This window comes from Pezoporus occidentalis, unplaced genomic scaffold (assembly GCF_034315485.1).
Source record: "Pezoporus occidentalis ecotype Australia unplaced genomic scaffold, CSIRO_AGI_Poc_V1 ctg179, whole genome shotgun sequence".
Lineage (NCBI taxonomy): Eukaryota > Metazoa > Chordata > Aves > Psittaciformes > Psittacidae > Pezoporus > Pezoporus occidentalis.
In genome coordinates, this window is record NW_026913629.1 from 637378 (window position 1) to 664498 (window position 27121).

Consider the following 27121-nt stretch of genomic DNA (forward strand, 5'->3'; position numbering starts at 1 on the left):
GTTCATCAGAGCATTAAATCTGAAAGCTCCAGAGAGTAGTGCAGCCGTGCTGCAAGGGCTATGTTATAAAGTTCTGCATTAAAAATTCATATCGTAGGCTTGCCACAGTACTCTGCTCTGGCTGAAAGGAGAGCTGGCGGGGAAATATTAGACACCCCACTGTCTTTCTGGCAATTGGAGACATTCCTCAACAAACAGCACCTCAGGAAGGGAATGAAAGGGCAAACAAACCGTGAAACAAATCAATGAGTTCAATTATCTCTCTCTCTCTCAGAAAGGAAACTTTTCATTTTTAAGGCTGTTTCATGAAATCTTTTAATGACGGCCCTGAACAAGGATGCTGGGCACTCTGGCTGCAAACCTGGCTGCTTGGCAGTGCTCTGTGCTTGTTCTACATGAGACAGAGATTCCCAAACACAGAGCAGGGTACAGGAACCCCTCTGCAGAACAACTCCACTGACCCTTTACATTCCCATGACCGTGTGGGATAGCAGGCTGTAGGAACTGTTCCCACTTTCCCTGAAGTATCTCCAGCAAAGAGAGAATTTAGATTTATTAAGCTGGTTAGTTACTCCCTGGTTAAGTTATGCACCCCCTCACTGTTGGTTAAGGCTGTGTGCATTTCACAGCAATTTATGGCAACCCAACTGGTAGACGACACGGTTCACAACGATGGAAATGGGTGTTACGTTTTTATGAAAGCCATATGTGCCCCTCAGGTTATCTGCCCGCTATAACCACTGTGTTCAGGCAGGTTAATAATCCACATACCACAAATGGGGAAACACACAGGAAATGAAACATCAGTAAATACAATTTCTTGAGGAAACCATGCAAAGGAAGTCACCCGTTTCACAATCCTCCCGTGCAACTCTGCTTAGCACCAACTGTAATAGAAAGATTCACTTTTCTTTGTGATGACTTTTGAATCAAAGGAGGGAAAAGGAAGAAAATGTAAGCCACTGGACAAAAGGTGCTGTAGCACTCCCTCTGTATTTTTTTCACATATATATGTATGTGTGTGTGTGTGTGAATATATATGCTTCTTAGTATAGCTGGAAACCAGACTAACTTCATCCCAGCAATCCAGGTTACGAGTGGTTCAACTGCAGGAGTTCATCCAGGAGGAGGTGTCGGAGGGCAGGTTTATCATCCTGCGAGTGCAGTCCACAGGGAACGGAAGAGATTTATGCCTGGGAGCCAGCACAAAACAAATCAAGTCCAGGCTAGCCTAAAACCCCTCACAAATAAAAACTTGTACTGGGGGCAGGAAAAAAAATACACTGTTCAGTTGATAGTTCATTAGTTTGAGGGAAAGAATGAAGACAGGCTGTATAGTTGGTGATCACAAGCAACCAAAGATCATCTATTACAAGGCACTGAAAAACTGCTGCAGAAGATTGGTAACTCTAAGGGGGTGCGGTGCTTCAGTCAAATTTGATTTTTGTTCAAAATCTGTTACTAACAGGCATTTAAAACTTGCAAGCAAGATTCAATCAGCTAGGGTTTATTCTGGGCACTAAGAAGCTGCATCTAAGCAAAATAAGGGAAGAAGCAGTCCTTTCTTCTATCCAGTGATTTGATTGCTTAGCTTTGATCCTTGCTGTAACACTGATCACATCCCTGATCAACCTCCCTGTGACTCAGTTTCTCAACCTGTTGTAGAAATGGGAGGCAAGGCTGTCACAAGGCACAGAATCGCAGCCTTTGCCATGATGTGCTCCTGCAGAAACACACCAGATAAATGTTAAGGATTAATGATATCAGGCTTACAGGACTGTAAATGCATTTGTTTGTTCAAAGCTTTACATGAATGCCAATGAAGTTATTAACAGGCCTGCATGTTGTCTACTGTTTTTCTTGGGTTTAGTGCCTGCACCATCCTGCCTTGCCCCTTCTGCTCCATGGGCTGGCCAACATCCATCTTTCCCAAATCCCTGACTTAGAGCCCAGTCCTGTTTGCTAGCCCCTTATGTTTGGGATTCTCAGCTTCTTATTCAAAGATATTCTTTTTAAAAACTTATTCAGTGAAGCATATCTTTCAAAGAATGAAATCAAGATAAGGAGATTCAATTTCATCACGAGAATCTCTCTGTGACACGAAACTGCAATCCCACATGGTATTATTGTCTGTTAACTGAGATCAGATGACATGTAAATGAGACAATATTTCTTGGGTCTCATTAAGTGATGTCTCTGGGGTGATCAGAAGGGGCTGAATCAGCCAGGACAGGCTCCTCTGACATCCATACGAGGTACAACCAGTCTGCACCCTGACCTGCTCCAAGTTGCAACTGCTTCCCAGAGAAGCCTCTAATTTACTGGGAATGTCACTGTTTCTGGGCCACTGTTTCATGGCTGTATTCCTGCCAAAACTGCTAAAAGTCTGCAGACCAAAATCTCCTTTTCTCGTGCAGCCAGGGAACATGCAGAGAGGTGCAAGCGCTGAGCGTGACTCCTGCACATAATGCCAAAACAGATGCTTCCTTCTCAGTTCTGCTTCCATCATAGGAATTGAGGATAAGGGTTAAAATGGAAGTCAAAGATTTAAGTGGGAATAGGCAGGAGAAATAACTGCCAAAGGTTTTAAAGCCCTTGTGAAAGCATCAGGGACCACCTGTACAAAGAAGCAGGCACAGGACTTCATTCTGTAGTCTTTACCCTGAGTAATACGAACATCCCAAACTTCCCAACATCAGCAGTACTAATGGATAATACAAACTAGGAATACTTTTATTTTTAAAGCCACCATGAAGAGGATAATGCCCCTGTTTCCGTAGTAAGGTGGCTTATAAATGTGGCATAACAGCAACATTTTAAGGAAGGGATAGGATCAGACACACTTAGATAAACAATTCAATGAGGTGCTGAAAACATGTCTAATGAGGAAACAGCACAGGGATACTTCCATAAAGGTTGCGCCAGATACAGCCAGTGCTCACGATGGCACACACCTTCCTGTTCTTGGAATAGGCAAACAAAAACATCACCCTGGATGAATGTGAAAGCTGGCTGTATAAAACAAGGTGGGCACATGGGAGAGTGGGTCCGCCAGCTCCCACAGCGAATGTATGCCTGTCCAAAGGGAAATAAAAGCAAAAGGAGAAGGAAAAGACCACTTTTCAGGATACAGAGTTTTAGTGCTTGGGATCTTACAAAGCTTCCTGAACTTCCATTCTTGTTCAGGAGAACCACCTCTCTCCATTAAATGAGGAAGCACAACACACTTTGTGACTCATTTTTTTTTGCCTGCACTGTCATCGCGTGGGAGTGGGAAAAGCAGCTGGAATCCATCTATAGAGCACAAGGGGAGTATCAAGTAAATGCCAGTAAGGAAAGCTTACACAGTAAGTGTGTAGCTAGGTAGGGACAACTACTGCAGCAACTGTCAGCTCCACTTAGAGCCTGATGGAGAGCTTTGCTTTGTGATCGGAAATAGGTATCCCTGTGTACTTTACAGGGCAAGTCCCGATGGAAAGAGATGAAATGTTTCTGGTAATTTAAGGATTTATCCTGATTGTCTTCCCCATGATCCCAGCCCAGCAGTGGCTGTGCTGAAGGAACCACAGCAGCACCATGTGCTCCCCCTGCTCTCTAACACAAGGCTTCACAAGAAAGTGGTGCTGTACCAAAATAACTCTGTTGATTTACTACTTTGGATTCAAAGAAATTAGACTATTATAACATGTAGATGTACATGAAAGAGCTGTCTGAAAACCAAGCTCAGCTGACTGGGATATGGAAGCCCAAGGACCTTGTTCACACTCAGGGGCAGATGAGCCTTTGCAAGAAGGATGCTTCTTCCCTGTAACTTGCTCCTCTTCCTCACAAAGCCCTCACAAGCACTTTACAGAGTTCAGCTGTTCCAGATAAAACGAGCTACCATGGCAAGATGGCTCATAATACTGTTTTGCCCTTTTGTTGGACTCCCAGGAAAAGCCAATTCCTGCTGGCAGGCTGGGACTGTAGGAACGTGCTTGTGGTCCCTCTGCTCACTGGATTACAGCAGCTTGCAATAGCCTGAGGAGGTCTGGCTCTAGTGAGAGCAAGTGGGAACAGACAGGAGAGGGATGCTTCTGCCCCTTGTGATTTCATGCAGACCCACACACCGTGCACCCTGCAGCCGCTTCCATGCAGTTTCATGCCTGGGAAGGAGCTGTGGTTGCAGCTGTGGTCAGGATGACCAACAGCATGGCTGGCACAGCAGCATGAGAGCCTTTAATACAGTACTTTGCATTTACTTAAAGGTTTCCAACTAAAGATCTCATGTCAACCCAAGGTTACAGATAACAGGGTGATGACTAGAGTATGTTGGAATACCCTAAGGCTGGTTTTTTCCCTACTTTGGGCTCTTAAATAACACCAGCTTTTAGGCTCTACTAGAAAAAGGTACTGAACAGTCTCACCTGAGGTTAAAAAACACAAATACCCTGAAAGGACCTAGGGCACCTCTGTGCTACCAAAAGTTACCTGAACTAACTGCAAGCATTACAGGTCTAACAAGAGACAACAGAGCCGAGCTCCAGCACTAAGACCTACAAACTCTAAATGCTTCTTTTAGAAATGTCAGAAATGCACCCTTAGAAATACATAATACTAATTTTAAAAAAAAGTTTGTGGTTTATGATCCTCATATCTGCATATTTCAAGGCTCCAGCCAAGACCACACTTGCTCTCTTTGAGCACTACAGTCATGCCTCAGTTTCCCTACCCAAAAGACTCATGACAACATTTCACAGCAATTCAATAATGCACTCAGCAATTCACAAAGACAAGGGTTTTACAGACACGCTGCAGTTCAGTCCCCACATCATACTATCCTTGAAGCAGAAATTTGACAGAACAGGTTGGTTGGCACATCAGCTTTCAAGCCCTATTTCACACAAGGGCTTTAGATCAAAATAAGCAGCAGATCTCCAAAGTATTTTCATTCACCTTCATTTCTAGGTTTTTAAGCAAATCATTAATGTTCCAGAGTGACTTTCAGCCTGTTGACTTTTGCATAAGGCACAGTTACAACTCTTAACAAATCTCCCGTATTGTAAAATGCAGAGATTTTTTGGTAAGACTAAGAAATTTAAGAACAAAAAAAACTGTGACAAGGCTTATGAAGTTCTCCACCTCCTGTTTTTAGGGAAATGACTTTAAATACAGCAATGATTCCAGGGACCAGCATTAGAAGTTAATGACTCATCAAAAGAACAGGAAATAGGAAACTTTAAGACCCTAAAGGCACGGCAAATAGAAGCTATTTCATGTCGTGTACAACACAATCACCCTAACTACAGTATTTCATGCTCAATGGGGGGAAGCAGCATTTGAGACCATCTATCACAGTAATTATGTGATGCTGGAGGGAGCATGACTTTATTTTTTATTCAGTTTGACCCTGAGCACAGTCAAAATGGAAGACTCCAAACATCTGAGACGTGATATATTGGTACCAGGAAGCACTTCAACAGGAAAGGATTGTTAAAAAAAATTAAAGTAAATAATTCATAGGCCAAATTCAATTTTCACTCTAGATTTGGAATTATTCCCCTGAAGCCCAAGTTAACTGAGATTCGCCCCCGTGTAATAGAAGATTTCACATGAATACTTGAACTCCAATTCCATCACAGAACTTAAAGCAGAAATTCTTCATGAATTCTAAAAAAAAACTACTGATCCTATGTCTTCAAGCCCAATCCAACACTCCTTCCACGCAGAAAGCCACATCTTTAAAACTTCATTCCACATTGAGGCGTGAAGAATAGGTCTGGTCAATAATGAGTAAGAAAGAGAAGCACTCTTTAACCCAAACAGCCCAAAACCACAGGCATGCCCTGCTGTTACAGTATTTTTGGTGTATAATCCACAAAACCTCTTCCTTTCCCCACACTGGACACTGGAGTGCCCTCATGCCTGCATGCAGGTAAGCCAAGGGGCTGTGTTTCTCCTGCTGTCCCTTCCTCTCTGACACCATTACCCACCTCTGCTCCAGCACTCCCCATCTGTCACCCACCTCTGCAGATTACTTGAGGATTTATTTTCAAGCAGGCTATAGGGATGAAACTAGGCATTACTCTGTCCTCCTACTCCTGAGCTTCTACCTATTTGTTTCATTAACTTCTGTTACATTGTGATGGCATCATGTTGCAAGCTCTTCAGGACAGAAATGGCCTTTGTAAGAGATCCATGCACAATGCCCATCCCAGCAGCCCCAGCCTCGCTGACCATGGTTTACAACCACTGCAAGAAAATGAGTATTAAACACCAATATTGAAATCCCGTGAGTCGAGTTTTCCCATTCAGGCCCTAAAACTATGGAAAACTCCCCTTTATTGTAAAGCAGGGACTGTCAGCTCACAGACCACACTTTCATCAACTGCTCTGCTCGTCTCCAGATTTAGTTTTCATTAAAATGCAGCCCAGGATTAAAATAAGTCAGCTGGAGCTATACAGTGGGGTAATTTGCAATACTGCACCAGTGTACAGCCTTAATGATGCTACACGGCTGTGCCCTCCTGTGTCAGCCTTAGCTGTGGTGGCAAAATAATGAGTCTAATCAAGGAAAGGACAATTCTCTGCTTCATATAGTGGAAGGCAAAATATTTTTCCTGCAAGTTACTGCAAGTAGTTGGCTTAGGACGAACAGTAAATATTAACATCTTCACTGCATTTTGTGTGCAGACACTGCTTTTAGAGCAAAAAATCATAGAGGTAACAAAACTTGTAGCAGAGCTGCTCTGACTGACAACCTTAACCTAAACAGTTTTTGCTTTGTGTTGTTTATGAAGGTTTTTTATTGCAAGAGTGGGGGGAAGTAGCTAAAATCCTCACAAGGCTACTTAACATTTCCCGGTGAAAATGTAGCATTTCAGTGAAATTCGATATTTTCTTTCATCAAAGGCAGGGAGCCTCAACCCACATGTTAACAGTAATGTAACAAGCCTACTGTATGTGCTACAACCGAAGATCCTTTTCCAATTAGAATTCATTTAGGTTGGGGGGAGAGGAGGGGTTGGAGTGAAGAGGTGGCTCTGGAATTGATCTAAAACTGGAATTCAAGCCTTCTGGCTGGGAGCATTAACCGCTCAGCTGGGAATCCCAAACACTTGTTTGCACTCCGCAGCGAACCAGAAGCAAAAGAGCGATTTTAGGAAGGAGAACATTTTGTCCCCAGAAAACTAAGGAGATGCAAACAAGAATGTTTCTTTTTCCATAGAGGAGAAAGAAAAAAATTCTCTGTTGAAGCAGGAGAAAGAAAAGGTATCCGACAACCTTTAATTTTCTTGAAACTCCAGTCTGAATTTGCTTTTCAGTTCCAGCTCCGACAGAATCTCCATATCAAACTCATGAGTGTTGGTTAAATCCAGGTTTGCTGATAGAAATGTGTGGGACAGCAAGCAGAATCAGTATCGGGCCTCAAGAGTGGATGTGCCTCTTTAATTGAAAAAGGCAGAGTAATCATTCATTTATTTAACCCAGAGATGATTATAATCTGAAAACCTTGAAATCCTCTTACACAACAACTGTTTTGGCAAGCCCCTCTGTGTTCCAACAAATATTAAACTGTGCTTGCCATTTGTCTAAGGAATCTTGTATTAATAAACATGAAGAAGAACACTTTTACCTCCCACACTCAATGACAGAAAAAAACAAAGACCAGCTGTATTCATCAATGGATCCTTGTTCTGCACATAAAGGCTAATTACATTTTACTTCAAGCCTACACATGGAAAACTTTGCTGCTGCCATCTTGTCAAATTCAGCTTCTGATATTCCAGCTGACAGACTGCACTGACTGCACATAATAAACTTCTTCTTGTCATTAACACCTTCAGCCCCTGCATGCAGGGTACCGGTGGGATGCTGGGGCCAGGGAAGGGCTGGGGCAGCACCCCTGCTCCTGCTGCATACACAGTACCTGCTTGCTGGCAAAGGGGATTTTTATACGCTGGGATGTCAGAAGCTGATTTGACTGAAGATTTTAACTTCAGCAGCTGCTCCCATTTGAAGATCCTTGCTAGCATCAAGCTCGGATGGTCCCTCTGTACCTCACTTTGCACATACTTTGAGCAGGACATTTGAAAAGATCAACAAACAAGTTGACACCATGATTTCCAACCTTAAGATCACAAGAACCAGTCGCCAGGACAAAATCCAGACCCCTTAATGCTGATATGAAGACTATTTACTGTGTATTTCGTTTGCTTCTATTTTTTGTTGCTGCTTGAAAGATTTTCAAAGTTACCAACAGCTGAAAGACAGCTTTATTCCACAACTGAAAATCTTAAAAGCACTGTTAGCTTTAAAAAATTGACAATTATCTTTTTTTTTCCTGAAGGCACTCCAATTCATCTGCATCAAATAAGCGTCTGTAAAACCAACAATTCTGGCCTAAGATAAAAATCACATGTTTTTAAAACAGAAAATTAAAACTGGCAATACAAGTAGCTTTTCAGACTTAGATCAAAAGAGGAGCTCTTTGTAGCAAAGAATCAAACTGTCTTTCACCATTTTTATTGGTGTTTCTTCAGCCTTTCTCCCAGCTTTTACAATTAAAATAGATGACTCAATTTCACTGTCTACATTCAGTTCCCTTTTCATGTTTTTCTAGATTTCCATATTGCAAAATCGAGGCTACAAACTCCACAGATGACTGTTGTTATGCAAGCACTATTCCTGCCATAAATATCCAAAACAATGATAAAATATTTCTTCTGTTATTAGGTCCCTACAAGTTTGTTTTCACAGCACATTAGTCTGGGAGATAAAGTACATGCTTAATGTCTGCTTCAGGATTCAGCTCCACGATCACTGTATTTTAGACCCGGCCTTTGTAATTGTTCTGCTACAGAACACAATAAACTTTTTGTTACTGCAGATGCTACTAATTTTATGTCATTCTTTATATATTAGGTAAGAATCGTATTCAAGATCATATGAAATACTTCCGCATGAATCTCCCTGACACAATGAAACGCATTAGAAATGCAAACAAACATTTTAGAGCTGATTTTTTGCTCAGTGTAACATAAATTCCAGTATTTAGGGCCACAGTATCAAAAAACGCAGCACTCTCCAAATAAAAACATTAAAAAGAGCGAAGGGTTATTAGGTTCAGTGCCTGTAACCACTGAGCCCTGATCTCTGACTGTTCCCACAGAAGTGACTGCAAGACACAGTAACAGCAACAGAGCTGCCAGCATCAGTTACATGCAGGAAAAAAAAATAGAGGCAATCTGCACTAATTTAAGGCTCCATCAGAAACATCATTAGGATGTGTCTGTTAGAGAAGGAGGAAATCAATGAGGGAGCAAAAATACTTCTGATCCCTTTATATGGAACTCAAAGGAAACTGGACTTAAAGAGCAAACCCCAAATTTACCTAAAAGATTTTCCTGAATCACGTAAAAGGTGTTTTGACTCCAAGTGCTGATTCTTAACCACAATGGACTGAATTTTGTAAGCTCCAAGTTCTCCATGTACTCAGAGGGGAATCGGGTCCTCAATGATCACAGAACCATATGCTAAGAAATTAAAATTTGTTGCCAATTTGGCTAGCTTTGAAAAACCTGTATTACCTTGAGTGCCATGAGCCACACCAAAAAGCACTTACCTACAGGCTACACCAAGACCATGTCATTCCTTCCTCCATCAAGCCTAGGCTATGGTTTCTCTTGCCCTAATACAGAGACAGCCAATAGCCTTCTCTTAACCGTATACCCTATACCAGAATGGGTGGTAAGGGGCAGCAGCAAGGGTTTTCCTCTCTGTTCACCCCATCACCAGCCTACTTGGAAGTGGGGGTGAAGCTGGGCCTCTGCAGGATGTTGGCAGCGGCCACAGGGACATGATGTGCATCTTCCAACCCTTGCCTTTACAGCAGGCCAAGGGACACCCATCTGAAATGGCTGCTTCTTTCCCATCCCATTCCCAGACACAGAAATGATTCTTTGGGCTTAATACTGCTGATCATGAGAATTCCTTCTCATTAGTAACGTTCCTTAAATATGAAGGGTTCAAAGAAAAACAGCAGAAGTCTGTCTCTCTTTTGTTGTTTCCTGCAATGATTGTTAAAAAAAAACGGGATAATTGGAAACAGTAGCCATTAAGAAGACAGGGATATATATTTTTGAGGCTACCTTCATGTTCTGCTTGAAAACAAGAAAATTCCACCACAAAATGCTACTCAGTAATTTGGGGTGAATTTGAGAGAGCGATGACTGCTACCCCAAAAACAGAAAGATGCCGGGTGCCTAACAGTGAAAGAGAAATCCTTTACTAAACTAAGTTTTATTTTCACCAAGGTTGGGAGATCACAGTAAATACCTTATTTCTGAAACTGCCCTATTTCTAAATAAAATCTAAGAAATATACAGTATCAGAGGTACACGGTATATATTATACATGAGAGACGTAGCACCTAAGAATGAAACCAGGAATGCAGGAGCATGTGTGCCAGGAAAAGCATCTCGCTGGGTGGAAGAAAATATGAAAACTAATAATCTCTCTATAGGAGGCCAAATTATGACCATGTTTTCCAACAAATTTGGACTCCTGAACCTCTTCCATTTCGTCTGTCTCCAGCAGACAGACGCAAAACAAAAAAGCAGTGATACCCTGAAGGAAGACATAGAAAGAAAACAGCGCATTCTTACTTTGCAGTAGTTTCTTCATCGTATTTTGTTTTCAGATCAAATAGTTCTGTTCTGGTTTTTTCCAAGGCTAAAAGGCATAAACATGAAGCATTACAGCACTGTGACAGCAGTGAAAAGCAAAAAGACTACTCTCATTTTCTTTTATTCAGCCACAAATAAAGCTGTACACCTCCTGATGAAAAATTCTTTGCTTTATCTTTCTACCCAGGCACCATTATGACTTAGAAAAAAACACAGATTTGATTTTTCACAATTTCTTGAGGTATTTCTTTTACACTGGAAATTTTATAGTTTTTGATTAACAAAGCTAGACATTATTAATTTCTATTAAGCCGGCTAAACTGCTTATTCATTTGAAATATTTACTGCAGTAATTCAGGTAATACAATTTCTTGTGTTCTCAAATGAAACTACACAAAATGTGTCCAGACCTGGAATCTCGAAGTATGCAGAGATGACTATTAATGGTAAGCAAGTCATAGCAATAGGCAAGACACACTGGTAGAAACTAGGTTTGTACTGAACCCGGATCACTACACGTGTTTATCATAGATCAGAAATGTGTGAAACCATATCAAAACACAACATACATGAGAAGTTCCATGGTCTGATTTAATTGCAGTGATGCTCTAACACTTTACTTGCCTCATGCTTGGCCCTGTCCACTGTATTTACCAATAGACTGGCTGCAACACAAGTGCTGACTTAAGGTGTGAAGCCCTAAAGAAGGTCCAATGCACAAAGCACATTTAAGCTGTGTTGGATCTTTGCACTTCCAAGAGCTGGTTCACACAGTCTTGATACATTTCGTGATCTCTATCCTCCCACCTCCAGTCTAATCACTGCTAGAGGTCAGAAAAGCGATGCCAAACCTGTTTGCAAGGCTTGAACTTTGTGTTCAGCTTCTTCCAGCTTCGAGGCTGTCGACATCTGTGTCTCCTGCAATTTTCTATAAAGGGAAGAGAAGAGGTGAGAACAGAGCTCATAATCATGTTAAACAACTTATCCCTATTTTGCAAATTTGGAAGATAGAGTGATTAAATGTCTCAACTGTCATCAGACAACTGACAACACCACACAGACTACAAGGTGCTTCAACGGGACCCATAAATCATGTCACGCTGCGATACTGTTCATACTTTGCAGTCCCACTTATTAAAATTTTAACAGTGTAGCCACCTCATAACATAAGCTGTGAACATTATACAAGAGTTGACTGCTATATAAATGACAACTTTAGTGGAAGGTTTTCTTGAGCATAATTTGTTTTGGAAATGTCACACACATTGAGAAAATTGTCACCAGGCACCCTCTGTTGTACAAAGTTAGTACAAGAAGAATGATACATTTCCATTTCGCTGTCATAATGAAGAAATTTGTTGCCATAACTGATATAGCGCATAGATGCAGCAGCTGTTTCATCATAGCTCTAATGGATGCCAAATGCAGTAATATTATTAGCTACTCTTTAGGAGAACACACATATTTCAAAACAAATCTCACACTGATATTTTCCATATAACATGAGCAAAACTTTAATATGCTCACATTTTTTATGTCCACAGGCAATATTCTCTCGTTTGTGTCAGTTATACACGTTCCAACATCATCTGGCCATACAGTTGCTACACTCCTTGCTGTAGGCTGACTGCAGGCATTAGAAAACTCATCTCTGAAAGGGAGCTGCTCCAGCATCTCCCAGGAGTTGCTGCTTTTTATGACACTGCTTTTAAGGTATTCTGCACATTTCGGAATTGTGGAAGGCCTTATGAAACTACCAGCATCCTACTTGCACCCCACAGGGTGCACACATTTATTCTCCAACACTGCTGACCAGGTTAGTAACTATTTATAGCCAGAAACGTGCATCAGCTCCCTTCATACCAAGTTATATAGTTTGAGAACTTAAAACCTCTCTTATACACACTTTTATTTGCATTCCATGACCTGCCATTTTGTTCTAAGCATATCTAAATCACACTTGGTAAAGCCACTGCTTACACACTACTTACTGAAAAGTAACCACAGATATTGAGGGATTCAATAAAGCTTTGCATTCACCGACAGATTCTCCCTATACAGACCTGAATTGAAACAACCAACCCATCAACTAAAGAGCTTATGTAAACTGAAGGGCTTCCACACTAAGTTGAACATATTATCGCTTCAGTGTTATTGTTCCATGGAAGAAATGAATTCTCAAGGTAGGAATGCAGCCTAAAAAATCCCTCTTAAGACCCTTAGTCTCACCCTGCTGATTTGTTTGCTCACTGACCTGCAAGATTCAAACATTCCCTGCCTGTTTGTAAAAGACTAGAAATGCATCCAAGATGCTTCCAAAAATCAGTAATAAGTAATTAAAATCCTTCTTAATTTTGACACGTAGGAATGCGCAATCCTTCTAAGGGTAATTCATGAGCACACCCCCTCTCTTAGATGTTACCACAGGAGCAAGAGAGATGCTCCTTTTTGCTCTTGTGTACAGTGTTTCATCTTGCCCAGCCCAGGGTTGTGCAGATTCTACAATGGTACTGTGACACACAAAGCAGACACAGCAGACTGAATTACACTGTCGGCTAATGGAGAAATATTAGCGTCACAAAGGACAATACAGCTAGTGAAGAAGAAAAGCAGGTTTGCACCCTTCTGAACATGACACCCCCCACGCAGCACTACTGCAAAGAAACAATCTGTCCTTGTTTTACTTCCACACTTTCACCATTGTTTTTCGGTGCAAAGTTGAGTATCAAATGATTCCGTGTCAAACACATAAATCGCCACAATCACTCAATATATGAGCTGTCTCAGTGCACTGAACAGCGAGCCCTGGCTGGGAAGATTAAATACAGAGAAATACATCTCTCCTCCTCTGCAGTGCTGACAGATCACACATGCACATAAACACTCACCTCTCCTTCTCCGCAAAATCATTTTGTAACTTTTGTTCTTTTTCAAGGGCTATATTCTCCGCTTGGTTCTTCAGGGTCTGTTCATACTCTCGGATTTTCTCTTTAAGTGTTTTTATTGTAACCTCTACAGAAAAACAATAGGGGAAGAATGAGTTTACACAGCTCCACGTGGTTCCGCAACACAAGGCTTTCTTTACCCTGTAGGCTCAGTGTGTTTTAAACTTTAGCTCTTCAACTCTGACACAAAATCAATGGATATGAGTCCCTTTGGAGACCTTTTACTCCCTAAATGTTAAATTGAACTTTAAGTGTTTAGGCTGAGAAGGATCAATGGTGTTTGCTGGAAAGCAGAGTGAAGAAGGTTCTTCTAACATGACTTTAAAAAACAGAAAGAAGGGGGGGGGATCAATTGGAAAATATAATATCACCTTATTGACTAGTCTAAAATTAGCTCGCTGCCGAGTGGAGATTAATAAAGTCCCAGTGTAGGTTTAAGTATGCATTTATACACAGGACAGCTAATTCACGTAACTGTGCTCATGTAAAGAGAGGCAGTTTTACTATGGTTCATGCACAGATGCAATCTAACACTAATTGAACACATATCTGGGATACAGCCACGTTCTGCTTTCAACTGATGAAAAATACGGCAGTTAAGATTTAACTGCTATATTAACAGTAGATCTGATTCAACAGACACTCTGGAGCCCTTCATATCGTAGTTGCTCTAACTGCCCTGCCACTAACACCAGGTTTTATGCACAAGCATCAACTATTATAACTTTCTGAGTGCACTCGCAGCCTTCCAGGGAATTTGCAGAAACCCTTCTCTGAGCTCAAGAAGCTATCTCACATTTGCAGTGCTTGGTAATGGATGAGAGAAGATGCATAAACCTGCAGAGCTACAGCACAGTCTCTGATGGACAGCATCTTGTTACATGCCCTCATCCGTGCCTGTGTGAAAGCCCTTTGATCCCACCCACAGGAAAGGACTGGATCCTTATAGGGCTCAGCAGAGGAAAAGCAGGACATTCACCAGAGTATGCTTTGTAACAATAATGGAATTTGGAAAAAGCGTTAGACTGCCAGAGGACTCGCTGCTAGCAACACATTTCAGTGTACTTACACAGAGATGGGGGGGGTTAAAGACAGCAGCTTAGTAACAGATACCATTAACAATGCTTCAGGAAAAAATACCTCTGCACATCAGAAGTTTCTCAATACTATCACACAAAACCATACATAATCTTTGCAAAGTCTCCACTTTGAGAAGTGTAAAGCCAGAGAGTAGCTAGTGACAAGGTCTGCTGCCTGGGAAATACACCGGGTGGCAGCTTGGGCCACTGTGACCATAAAGAAGTAGGGGGAATAGTGGTAAAAATGACTGCCAGCAAACCATCTTCTTTTGAATCAAGGAGTGGGATTTTGCTAGCCCTGGAAAGACCAGATGAGGCTTGTTACTGAGTAATAGGCCCTGAAAAGGACGTGCCACTTCTGATTTGTCTTTTTTAAAGCAAAGGGAAATTCTCCTCAGAGATCTGGGAAATAATACAAATTGTGATCTTTTCCTGAACAAGCAAAGGATGCTCCTCCACAGAAGCAAAAGGATGCTCATCCACACGTAGAAATGATGTACTCTTTGTACCAGAGACACCTTTGCTTCAGGTATTTTCAGACATAAATTTGCAAAAGTATTCAGGTAGATGGAGAAGCAGAGAGCAAAAGAATCTCATGGAAACGCATACGGCTGCATCCTAACAAAGTTTTAATGTTTCATTGCAAAAGGAAATGAAACTACAAAAATGAATGCAAGAAGTGCACAGATATGGGAAAAAATATGATTTGTAACAAAATTTGGTTTTGTCTTTAGAGACCTAACAATAGATGTGCTGGACAAGCATACTTTAATCCATATACTGCCCGAAGAACTAAGTGCTGTCTTTACTGTGTAGGTCAGCCAAAGCTTGTTAGCCACTGCATTTATACCACTTTTGGAAGGAGTTCTTACAGGCACTGTATAGCTCATACACAGCCCTCCAAACAAAGAGATTAACTGATCAAAGGACCCTTAGCTAACAACAGGCTTTTCCCTGGATATCTTATTAATCCCTGTTTGAAATGGAGTGTAAAACTATTGCACTGGAGTGAAAAACACTGCAAAGACTACAGTGGCAAAACAGAAAGGAAGTTAGTAGCCAACAGGGAAAATAAAAGATGCCAGTTTATGAGTGGTTGCAGCAAAACCCCCTGGAAGATCTTTCACTTTCTCAGATGAATCCCTGTGTCATGCTTGGATGTACAGGATGCACAGCCTCAGGAAAACTCTGCAGGGGGAACTGCAATTACTGTGCATTTCCAGTAAAAATACTGTAGGGTTTAGAGCATTTTGGCTCCCACAAGACACCTCTTTCAGTCCAGGCTGAAGCCCTGCGTGCTGATACCTATCCTCTCCACATGTCACACCCTCTATGGTCAAACAAAATATACAATATACGCTCTTTCTGCTGAAAATGAGATGTAACAGAACCAACTTAGTTGCTATCATAGCTTTCAAGTGTTACCCACTTGGGTGCAACAAAACCCTCTCTCAGTTTTCCCCAATCCTGGACAATTCCCCCTTCCACCACCCAGAACTGAGTATTAAACATGGAAACGAAAAGTCCCACGTTTAGGCAAATAGGTGTACAACTGAATAAATTTGGTTTCCTGGTGCAGGAAACTTTCTTCTGAATCACAGGAGAACTTTAGCAGTCTTATAGACCCCAGGCTTTAAATCTCACTGAGATTTTCATGTATTTTCATGTACTCTGGTCTCATTAAAACTTAAATAACTCAACAGTATTAGCTTGTATTTACATTGCTCTATGGATAGTCTCTAGAGTAAATATAAAGTATGTCTGCTGAATGTACTCCAGTAATACATTTCAGATTTAGATAAGGAAGAACAGAGTATAGGGAACATTCTAGTTTGTACAGATTTGTATGTGTGTATAAAACACTGGACTTTTGTGCTTGCCTTTGTAACATGTACGTACTACAGACACCCGCACCCAGCTTGATGTCAGGAGTAGCACCATCTCTCTCGAAGTATCTACATATAGCAGTCACGGGTGCAATTTTCAGGTAGTGCTGAAGGCTACAACCAAATATGCAGCACAACAGCCCCATTCTCTGACTTGGTGCTATAGTAGACAAAATGTTTTAAGAAAGCCAAGTAGTCTCTCCAAAGTCATATCTATACATGCATAAATACAGAAGTGGCTGTAACATACTATTACGCTTTCTTTACTGAATTTCAATGCTACTGTCAATTCTACCTGTGAGAAATAAAACTGAATTTAATCCCCGTCTTCAACTTTCAGTATGCAGTGAAAGCTGACAGAAGAATGCATTTGCAACCTACCCTGATTTTTCACCTCGGCGAATTCTTTATTGTATTCCTCTAGAGTTTCCCTAAGTTTCTGGTTCTCTGTTTCAATATCGTGCATACGTTGAACCTTCAGCTGAAGCTGCTGTCCTAAATCCAAGGCTGGAACTGGATCTGAAAAAGAAATGGTAAAATAAAAGCTAAGATATAATTCATTGTATCTATGTTACCCTATAAATATGGAGACAGGCTGAGAGAGCTGGGCTTGTTCAGCCTAGAGAAGGCTAGAGGGAGATCCTGGTGCAGCTCCCAGTGCCCAAAGAACTACAAGAAACCTGGAGGGGGATTTTGACTAGGGCACATGGGGACAGGACAACAGGAATGGCTGTAAACAGAAGGAAGATTTAGATTAGGTATTATGAATAAATTCCTCCCTGTGAGGGTGCTGAGGTGCTGGCACAGGGTGCCCAGAGAAGGTGTGGCTGCCCCATCCCTGGCAGCGCTCAAGGCCAGGTTGGATGGGGCTTGGAGCAACCTGCTCTAGCGGAAGGTATCCCAGCCCATGGCAGGGGGTTGGAACTGGGTGAGCTTTAAGGTCCTTTCCAACCCAAACCATTCTGGGATTCTATGAAATTGGGACATACTAACTTCATCGCAGCATTAATCCACAAAGCAGTGTCCCTGGGTGAAGACAGTCATTGTACGTAATACAAAGAGTCTGAAGCTTAACATTTTTGTTTGCAAAATAAGAGGTTTTGGGTAAGAAGCAAACTGCACAGCTCACTGACAGGCCCTCACATACCCCTGCTTCTGCAGGACGGAGTTTCTGAAGCAAATTCACAGCTGAGCTCAGAAAGGTTGTTTGATCATGACGATCTGAGCTATACTTTTTCTAATTGATAGATCAATAATAATCAGAAATTGGGTGGATGTAATAATTTCCATGAACCTTATGAACCCTGGGGGGTGTTATTCCTCTTTCCTCATTTTCTTATACTACTGATCAAGTAGACATTAGAAATTATACTGAATGCCTCTCAGCATTTATTCTCTGATGTTCATCCCCATTGGTTTAAGGGAGTCTTGAGCACACACCTCACGTGATTTATTCTGGGACTTCTTCTCAGCAGGAATAGGAAAATGCTGGAGTCCGATGGACTTATAAAAGATTATTGACTATATTTCTGTTATGGGCGCCAGCATCTCTTGTGAAGTGGCTGCAAAGATTTAGTCTCCTGTTGAGGAATGCTAAACACCAAACTCAGTGGATCAACAACAGTATATATTAGGGAGTTCACTTAATTTTCAACCACCACAGTCATTAATTTTTCAGACCACCCTCAGTCTCTGGAAACACATAATAAGTCTATTGTACCTCTGTTAACACATTAAGCATGAGCCTGTGTGTTTTTTCAATATGCCAGCGTTGTTTCATAGTTTATAGAAGAATAGTACTGGGTTATGTTGAGCTCAGAGACATTATAAGTAGCAGCCTGCTGCATTTTGTTACTTTGGTTCTTCAACAGCTTATGGCATTACCCTGTTCATAATACAAAATCTAGGTTGCTTGTCATCTGTTCTCTGCACATACATAGTTTATGACTACATAGCTTTTTCATTTATGCTTTTTAGGCCAAATACTTTTCGTTATTATTATCTGTATTAAAATATTTATAATAAATCAAACTTTAAATGTTATTATGGCAGAGACAGGGGTACAGGTAAGGGATTAAATATAAAGTTTAAGTCACAGCAGTAGCACAAGTTAAAGGCCCTGCAATATTTATGTATGGTCCAATTATGGTACAGGCTGTCACAACATCCCCCTCTCCCACGGAGGTCTGCCGGCCTTTATCAGGAATGACCGTTCTGTCACACTTGTGCAGCTCAGCATTTCTCCCAAAGAGCTAGCCCAGGACATTCAGCTGCTGAACATAAAGAAAGGCTGGGCTGTCTCAATCTATCTGTGTGTTGAATTGCTACAGGAACCACAGAGCGCATCAGGCAGGGATCTGAAGCCTCAGCTATGATAATTCTATCAGTGTTACAACACCACAGTGAAAGAAACTGAACTTCACGAAACTGTGGGTGCACTTTTCCCCCCCTTCGTTTTAACATGCCCATTGTGAAAAGCCAGGACACCCACAAGAAGCATTTTGCTCCAAATACACAAGGCTTTTTATATTTAAATCAGTAAAGAATTAAAAGACAAAAATAACATGGGCATTATAAAGTGAATAATGACTAAACCTTTAGTCAAATTTGCAATCCCTGAGAAGCTTTATGTACAAAATGAAAATGCTTGCAGTCTCATAATTATTCATCAGGATATGTATATTTAATTTAGCTCTATTAAAGGTTAATGTTCAAGTAGCAAAACAGTGACAGAACAAACAAAACGTAAGAACAGTCTCTGAGCATTAGACTTCAAACTTTACTAGAGCCTATTTGAAGGACTAATGGCCCACAGCCACTAAATACTGCTTAAGGACATGTAAAAAAATGGCTGAAGCACCTCTTAGACTTAATTTTTATACACTGCATTAAAGAAAACTAATCAGTGCATGACAATGAAATAACCAAGAAGTTTTGGGCAGAGACAAATACCTCATTTCTCATGGTGAGCCCCAACATGATCTTTAATCTCAAAACCCCTAAACCCCCATGACTGCTGAAGTATTTATAAACACTGTTTAATCTGAGACAAGTATAAACCTTAGGGTCAGAATGACTTTTTTCTTACCTGAGTGGAGTGGATTTAAAAATAAATAAAACTACTCTCCTTTCCCCAACATACACATGCATGAAAAAGCATCCCTTTTTATATTAACCAGACTTCCAAAGCATGTTTCATGTCATTTAGCAGGAGGTCACTGAATTTTTAAACAAGCAATGGACCAAAACTTTCGATTCATTACACAAACAACAGGCATACATGTTTGGAAAAAGGGGAATAAAATCAAGTGGCACAAGCTCATGGAGAGAGGCAAAGATGGAAATGCCCTTTCTGGAGTCTGTAAAAGAGAGAAATCATCTTACTTAGCGCTTGAGCGTGGAAAACTTATGGCAAATTAGTCTCTTGGTTTGAATCTTCTCTAGGATGCAAAAGTTCAGAGCGCCTGCTAGGCACAGGGTAAGTAAGGAATAAGAAAATGGGTAAAAGGAATCTGATCATCCAGAACTTGAAAAAGTGTTTCGCAAGATCATTACTGCCCACGAGTAAATCAAAGCATCTATTTTTATACTAAATTGGGTATGGGTTTTTTTCTATCGCTTTCTATTCTGTTCTACTTTCCTGATGCACTTGTTGCATCCCACCCCCGCAAAGAAGCCCTTCACATGGTGCATTTATATGCAGCTCGGCACATCTGGATTTGCCCCCTGATCAGGCATCCTCCATGCTACCACAGCAGAAACTGTACCTGCTGGATTTTCAAACTGGTATCTGCAAAGCCTGTTCCTGCCTTTACTTTCCAAGGAATTGCCTTTTGGTGCTGTTCCATGAGCAGCTCCCTGAGCACATCCCTGTGCTCGCTGCTGCGACATCCCACACTGGTGCCCTTGCAGATGAGCTTCCATCCTCACAAAGGAGGTGGATGGACGTGTCTCGGTGAACACAGACGTGAAAGAAATAATGTTATAAATGTAACGTAATTTTTATAGCAGCTAATACTTCACATCAAGCGGGCTGATGCAATGCAGCCGCAGAAACACCTCTCAGACTGTTCCCACACCATACACATGCCCTGATGATAAATCTTTTTTGAGTAGCAGCGCAAGAGAACCTATTTTTTTCACTGCTGCTTATGCATGTACGATACATATTTTAGGAGCAATTTTAAAAGAAACACAAAGACTGATCTTGCCAAAACAAAGCATTACACAACTAGTTCACAGCAGCACCTCAGCACCCACAACCCCAAGCTGCTCCCCAAACCCAACCTCAACACAGGAGGTTGAGAAGGTCTATTGGTGACCAGCTGGATGATCCAAAGGGAGTTTCGTTTAAGAAACCCCATTCCTCCCTCGCTCTGCGAGCTGGAAAAAGACACAGATCTTAATAATTCAATCTAAGTGTTTACACAAAGAGCGCTGTAGGTACCGTTGCCCTCCCCTGTCATTAGGCAGCAATGAATGCCCCCCCTTGTGCGCCGGCTCCTGCCATGACATCACGCTCCTGCCTGCGTTACTTTGCGCCAGGGCACTCTAGGCTAATGTAATCATACGATTACATAATTAACCCAGCTGTCTCATTAAGAAAATCAACTGGAATTCAGGGCATAATTAGTCATACAGCAATTAGCATGCTGATGAGCAACTGATGAAAAGCTGTCTCGATATATGGTGGGACCACCCTCGCTATTTGAGGAGAGGGGGGAAAAGCCCACCTCGGCTCCAGGAGAACGGGCTCGGAAGTTCGTTCACCGCCTCGGCCGCGGGCTGTGGAGCCGGGAGAGGCAGGAGCTGCTCCCGACCGGACCCCCTTCCAGCCGGCGGCGGCGGGACCTGTTGGTGCTGAGACGGACGGAGGGATGTGCTGCGGGGGGGAATGTGCCGAACGAAGTGGAAAAAGCGTGTCACCGTTTAAGTGTGCGGTTTACAGAGCACCTTCTCCATACATAATATTTTATACCTATATAATTTATAAGGCCCCGCGGCGGCGCGCTGCTCAGCGGGAGCCCCTCCATGGAAAGCACCCGGCGATCTCCACCTGGGCGCAGCGGAGGCCTGGTCAACCCTCCCCGCCGGAGGGCGGGCGCTGGCCGGGCACCGGGGGGGAGCGGGGGGGCAGCGGGACCCCGCGGCGGGCACCGGCCCGGGCGGCGCGGCGGGTAGAGAGAGAGGCAAAGCGCGGCCTGGATCCCGCCGGGCGGATCGGGAGGGCTCGCGGAGCAGGGCTGAGGGCGGCAGCGCTGCGGGAGCTGCTCACACCCTGCACACCCATCACACGCACCACGGCCAAACCCCTCTCCACGCACGGTACGGCGCTTGTGAGTGCCTTCTCCCTCCTCCCTGGCAAAATGTGTGCCTCTGGTATCTTAAAATGGAGCTCCTGAAGAGACTCTTCCAAAACAAAGGACTTCTGCTAAAGCCCCCTCCTCCCTCTTCGTTACAGGCCTGTGAGCGCTGGAAACGTGAAGAAAGCAAGTTATGAAACTGCGCCAGAACTACGGGGGCAATTAATATTTTATATCGCTGGAAGTGTGTTTCCTAAGGTTCGGGTCTAAAAATAATTCACCGAAGGCAACGCGTTGCTTTCAACAAGACCGTGTTTCTGGTGCCTGAACCACGCTGTAAGCAAAGCTCTCTTAGAAATCGCCTACACAGAATGATAAGGGAGGAGGAGAAAAGGATGAAATCCTCCTTAACGCAACTTTATTAACGTGATTTCAGTGTCTAAAAAAGCCACAAGTTCAGCCCTGCTGTCACAGTGCTTCTGTCACCACAAGTTTGTGACTTTCTAGATGCTCCTCAGCCCTATCGCTGCTGTTCTCTTGCTGTTGGAGAACAGGCCTGGGGTTAGAGGCAGGAAGAAGCTCTATGAGCAATAAGGGCTTTGGTGGGAGGCTGCGTATCTGAAAATAACCTGAAAATGTGTTTTAGAAAAAATAATAATTACACTGTAGCTTTTGAATATTCAAACACCTCACAGCATACTTAATTAATTCATTAATTATTCCCCAGAAATTTCAGGGGTAAATTGAAATAGCCTGGAGAGACTGAGACAAAGATTTCATGGAATAAATGATAGCTTTCCTCCTTCTCCCCTATGACTCTAGTAGCCCAGGGACAGAAGAGTTATAGCCCTAATTCTGTTTGGAACAAAGCTCATCATCTCTCCGACTCCAGACTTTATAAAAAAACATAACAAGGTTCTTCCTTCAGTCAAGAATTAAACAGATTTTCTTACTCCCCCATCCCACAGGACTGGGATCTTTCTCTCCCTTTTATTTTTCCCCACTTTTTTCCAGTGTTCTCACCCTCCTGCTGTCAGAGCATTTTGTAAGGGCTGTACCAGGGAATTCAAAGTGCCCACAAGAGGGTGAGGGACTCTCATTTTCCTTACCAGCAAAAAGCAGAGTCCCAAATTGTGCTGGCCTATGACAGCAGTAAAGCACAAAACCCTACGCATGCGACCCGCTGCATGGGGACGGGGAAGTTGCAGTGAGCCGGCGCCTTTCCTCCCCATTAATCACAGCCAAAGTTCTTTGTGGCAGCACTCTCCAAGGCTTGCTGGGTTAAGCGAAACGATGTGAGATGGTATACAACCAATCTGACCACAGTCCTATAGATCCCTTTGCCAGAATGTGGTTCTCAGATCTTGTGGGCTGTTACTTAAAAACATCCTTTATTTATCTACCAATACGAGAATGGCTACTGCAGGAAAGATGCTCTGGCCCTGCCCCAGATTATGAGATGTATCTCTAACCCTCATACCCAAAATAGTCACATAAGGCAGAGTAAATGACTGACTCCTTAATGAATTGCATTGCAGTTCCCTGCATTTTCAAAGGACTTTCCAAAATAAATCCTCAGAATTCTAAGGTTTTAATATTAAAAGTGGGGTGTGGATAATAGGTGATACAGTATTTTATGGTATTACAATGTCAGCTGAAAAAGGGCCTAATGAGTTCCAAGAGAAGCCACTGAGACTGAAAATGCTCCAATTTGATCGTTACTATTCTGATAATGGCTGAAGACACTGGAATTTACTGCTTACACACTGAGCTAATGCAAAGGACAGTTACAGAAAATCACTTGCACTCAAAGTTTCATTTTCTCTTACTTTGAGATTATAGGAAGAAAAAAGAACCTTCCACAATGTTTGAAAGCATTTCTGCCACAATCATCCCTTCTTTCTCCTAAAAGCTTTTGAACAGACTTAGCACTAAACCCTCGGAAAGCTAGGGTTTATTCTAACTCCAGTTCACATTCCTGCAACCAAGAAAGGGAAAGTCCAATATTCCCCATCTCAGCCAGTGCCTGACCCTTATGCTCCCAAGTACTCAGCACTGCTCCAGGCACCAGGTTTGGGGCTGCTCTAACTCCACTCCCTGGAGCAACGCTTTCAATGCTGCGGTTACAACCTCAGGTGAACACAACCCGAGCCCACAGTAGTATCTTTGCTCTTATACGGCATGTTCTTCCTGCTTCTATTCATTGCATCCCTCCCCTTATCTGCACCTCCCTTCTTCCTTCCGTGCCTCCAGCCTACCAAGTAAAATAGGGCTTGACAACCACACAATAAATTTTTTAAAGTGTATGCTTTAGGGATATTTCTTCCTTTGAATATTTATTCGAGCTTTTACAAAGGAATTTATCCAATTATTAATTCAACAAGAAAAACGAAAGGGAAAAAAAAACCCAAAAGTGTGTGATCAGACAAGCCACATTTTCAGGTGACAGAGCTATTTTTAGTTATTTTCACACTGGTTTCAAAACATAAGGATAAAGTGGATGAACACTATAAACGAGAATTGGCTGGGACTTTGCACTGCATCTGAAAATAACTGTAATGCTAACAGAATGCCCTACCAGCGTGCATTCATCCAGATCCAAAAGTGTATTTTATGCCGTGTGTCTGAATTCAAACCCCAGAGGGAAGGAAGGCTGAAGTGATTATGAGCTATTTCTACATTCCTCAGCGCTGGACTACCCGAAGGCTGGAGCAGCATCCCAGGCGATTGTGGAAAATAAAGCGGCAGCAGCCGCCACCACCAAGACACTGCTCAAAATCACATGCCTGCAGCCTGGACTTTAAACTGGTTCCTCTCACTCCCCACCTCGGGCACATCTTTGTGCAAAGATTTGCACAACACTTTGGGGATAATCACCAATGTCTCCAGACCTTCATTTTTTACTCTCCAGACTCTCTTCTTCCAGACCCAGCTTTTAGAACTGGGGCATTGTTTTCTCTGTTTAACCAACTCTGGTTTTTACCTGGTCTAAATGTGCCGGTGAAGCATTAGGGATTTTGTCAACAGGTAGGACACAGTCACAAACTACATCACTGCTTGCAGGTTTATCACTTTTTACTCTTTCAAGTATTAACTAGGCTCAATTATCTGCTTAATTTTAGCACGTTTTCAAGTGTGTTTAAGATACCCTACTGCTCTGTTTGACGGGTGTCCTTCTGTTGTCCAGGAGCAAGCTCATTTTGCTTTCTTTCCTCCTAAGACTACTCACTGGAATATTGTTTTATTTTCCCTCTAAAGTTGAGAAAAGACACATTATGAATATCCATTTCCCTTGTAAAGTTGGGGCAGCAAAAGTATGTCATTTTACATGTCTATCTTCAATTTTATTCCAATATATTTTATTTGGAAAGGGGTGACCATTTTAACACATATTAGTAACAAACCAGGAATTACTTAAAATTTTTCACACAGTTTGCAATGATACCAAACCTCTCTCCAAAGCTTTCTGTGCTGACCAGTCTCGATATACCACAAACTCAGCGTATGCTAATAACCTGCTCTTGCTCTTTAGTCTGAGTTTTACCGAACAATGCACAATCAGAGTGCTCCAAATAGTTTTCAAGAGATGTTTCTTGTATTCTAGCTCACAGTCCCTTGGAGTGAACCTCTTTCCCTTCTCTCCTCTCTACTTCTCCCCTAAATTTAGATTACAACCAGCTCTTCTCTACTGGCACAAAAGTTTGTGTGTGGTTATGTTGCAATTTAAACACATCAGGCAACTTTTGGGTCCTCTGGGTATGTAGAAGTCTATACAGACTTCCTGCTATCAGAGCTGGCATTAACCTTTATGATTTCTGCTTAACACAAAGCCTTACAAAAAATTCCAAACACTTCACATAACTTACATAAATACAACAACTTCATACACATTTATCATCTCCAACATAAGCAGCAGATAATTTTGCAGAGGGGCGGGGGGGAAGATCAAATCTGTTTTTCTCTTGTATCACCTTTAACCTCAGAACGTGGATCAAATACCCCTAAATGGAAGTCTTCTCTTAGCACAAACAGCAGTACAAGTCTGGAGAGTGTTTCTAAGCTGTAAATAATCACAAGCGAATGGAGTGATAGCACAAGCACTGCATCTCACACTGCTGCTCAACGGGCTCTGTGGTGAAGGAATGAAGCTCTCTTCGGGGGTGAGAAACAAATGTTCATTCCTGCCTTTAGAAGTAATTCCCTAACACTTATTTTGTGCTTTACTGATGACTTCTTGTGAAAGAAGTTTATGGTTCCTCAATTAAATCATTCCTTGGAAAAAAGCCCTGCAGTGGGAATCTGCAAGGCTGCCCTGTGATTGTATGTAAACAAAAATACTTCATGTAATGAAAGGAGAAGTCCCTTGAACTGGCCTGCTCCTCCTTCAGGCCTCTTAGAAAGAGACAGCCCTCATGGCAGGACATGCGATTTGTGATGGCGTGGGCTAAGGGAAGGATAGAATTGCCACTTCATCCACCTCTCACTGTTACTGCTTTGTGTTATTTTAACAGGCAACATTAAAAAAACCCTAAAGTATTAAAAAATCTTCTTTTTACCCTCTCTTATTTCCTTTGCTATTGGGTCCTCTGAAATACAAACCAGCTCATGCACATACACAAACTTACTGTAAATCTGATCACAACAGAGACCTGTGGAGAGTCTCCACTAAAACCACACTACAGCCCCTTTTACACCGTAAGAGACATTTAATCTTGATGAGACAATTCCTGTTAAGCAGAAACAAACACCATTTATGGCTCAACCCTAGAAGACTGCTCAGTCCCCACCAAACAGAGTGCAAATATTTTGCATTAACCTAGCCTGACTCTCAAACATTTATATGCTGAGAAAGCCCAACACGTTTTCCTGTCGTATTCATAGAGGGTGTAACTGTGTCTGAAGTGGAAAGGGGTTACAGAGGAGCGGGAGAGGGTCAGGACTAGGGCTCAGTAAAGAGAGGGTAGGCAGCGGTGGTGAGCTTGGGGTGTGCTGGGTGGCAGGGAATGGCTGGGGCCAGCAGCCCAATGTTCCCCTGGAGTAGAAAGAGAAGCAGGAAGGAGACTTCCCTTTGGTGGCAAACTCTCAGCAGTATTGCAAGAGACAGACAATTAGGTTCCACAGGAAAACAGCCACTGAACCCAAATTCGGTTTGATTTTGCCATATCAAGACAGCAGATTTTCTGTTTGAAGGCAGAATTGTTCCTACTTTGCCTACACAAGAGCTGTGCTTAACAGGAGCAA

The 27121-nt window shown here is 42.3% G+C and overlaps 1 protein-coding gene across 10 annotated transcripts in view; it reads right to left on the bottom strand.

The window, feature by feature from the left end:
• Window positions 1-27121, bottom strand: part of CUX1 (cut like homeobox 1) — a 271313-nt gene that overhangs the window by 119409 nt on the left and 124783 nt on the right. For all 10 annotated transcript variants that reach the window (XM_062614918.1, XM_062614919.1, XM_062614914.1 and 7 more), the window contains exons 5-8: window positions 16959-17096; window positions 13556-13679; window positions 11519-11595; window positions 10647-10713 (exon numbers count right to left, since the gene is read on the bottom strand). In XM_062614918.1, coding sequence (XP_062470902.1) covers window positions 10647-10713; window positions 11519-11595; window positions 13556-13679; window positions 16959-17096 — 406 coding nt within the window. The remainder of the gene's footprint in view (window positions 1-10646; window positions 10714-11518; window positions 11596-13555; window positions 13680-16958; window positions 17097-27121) is intronic.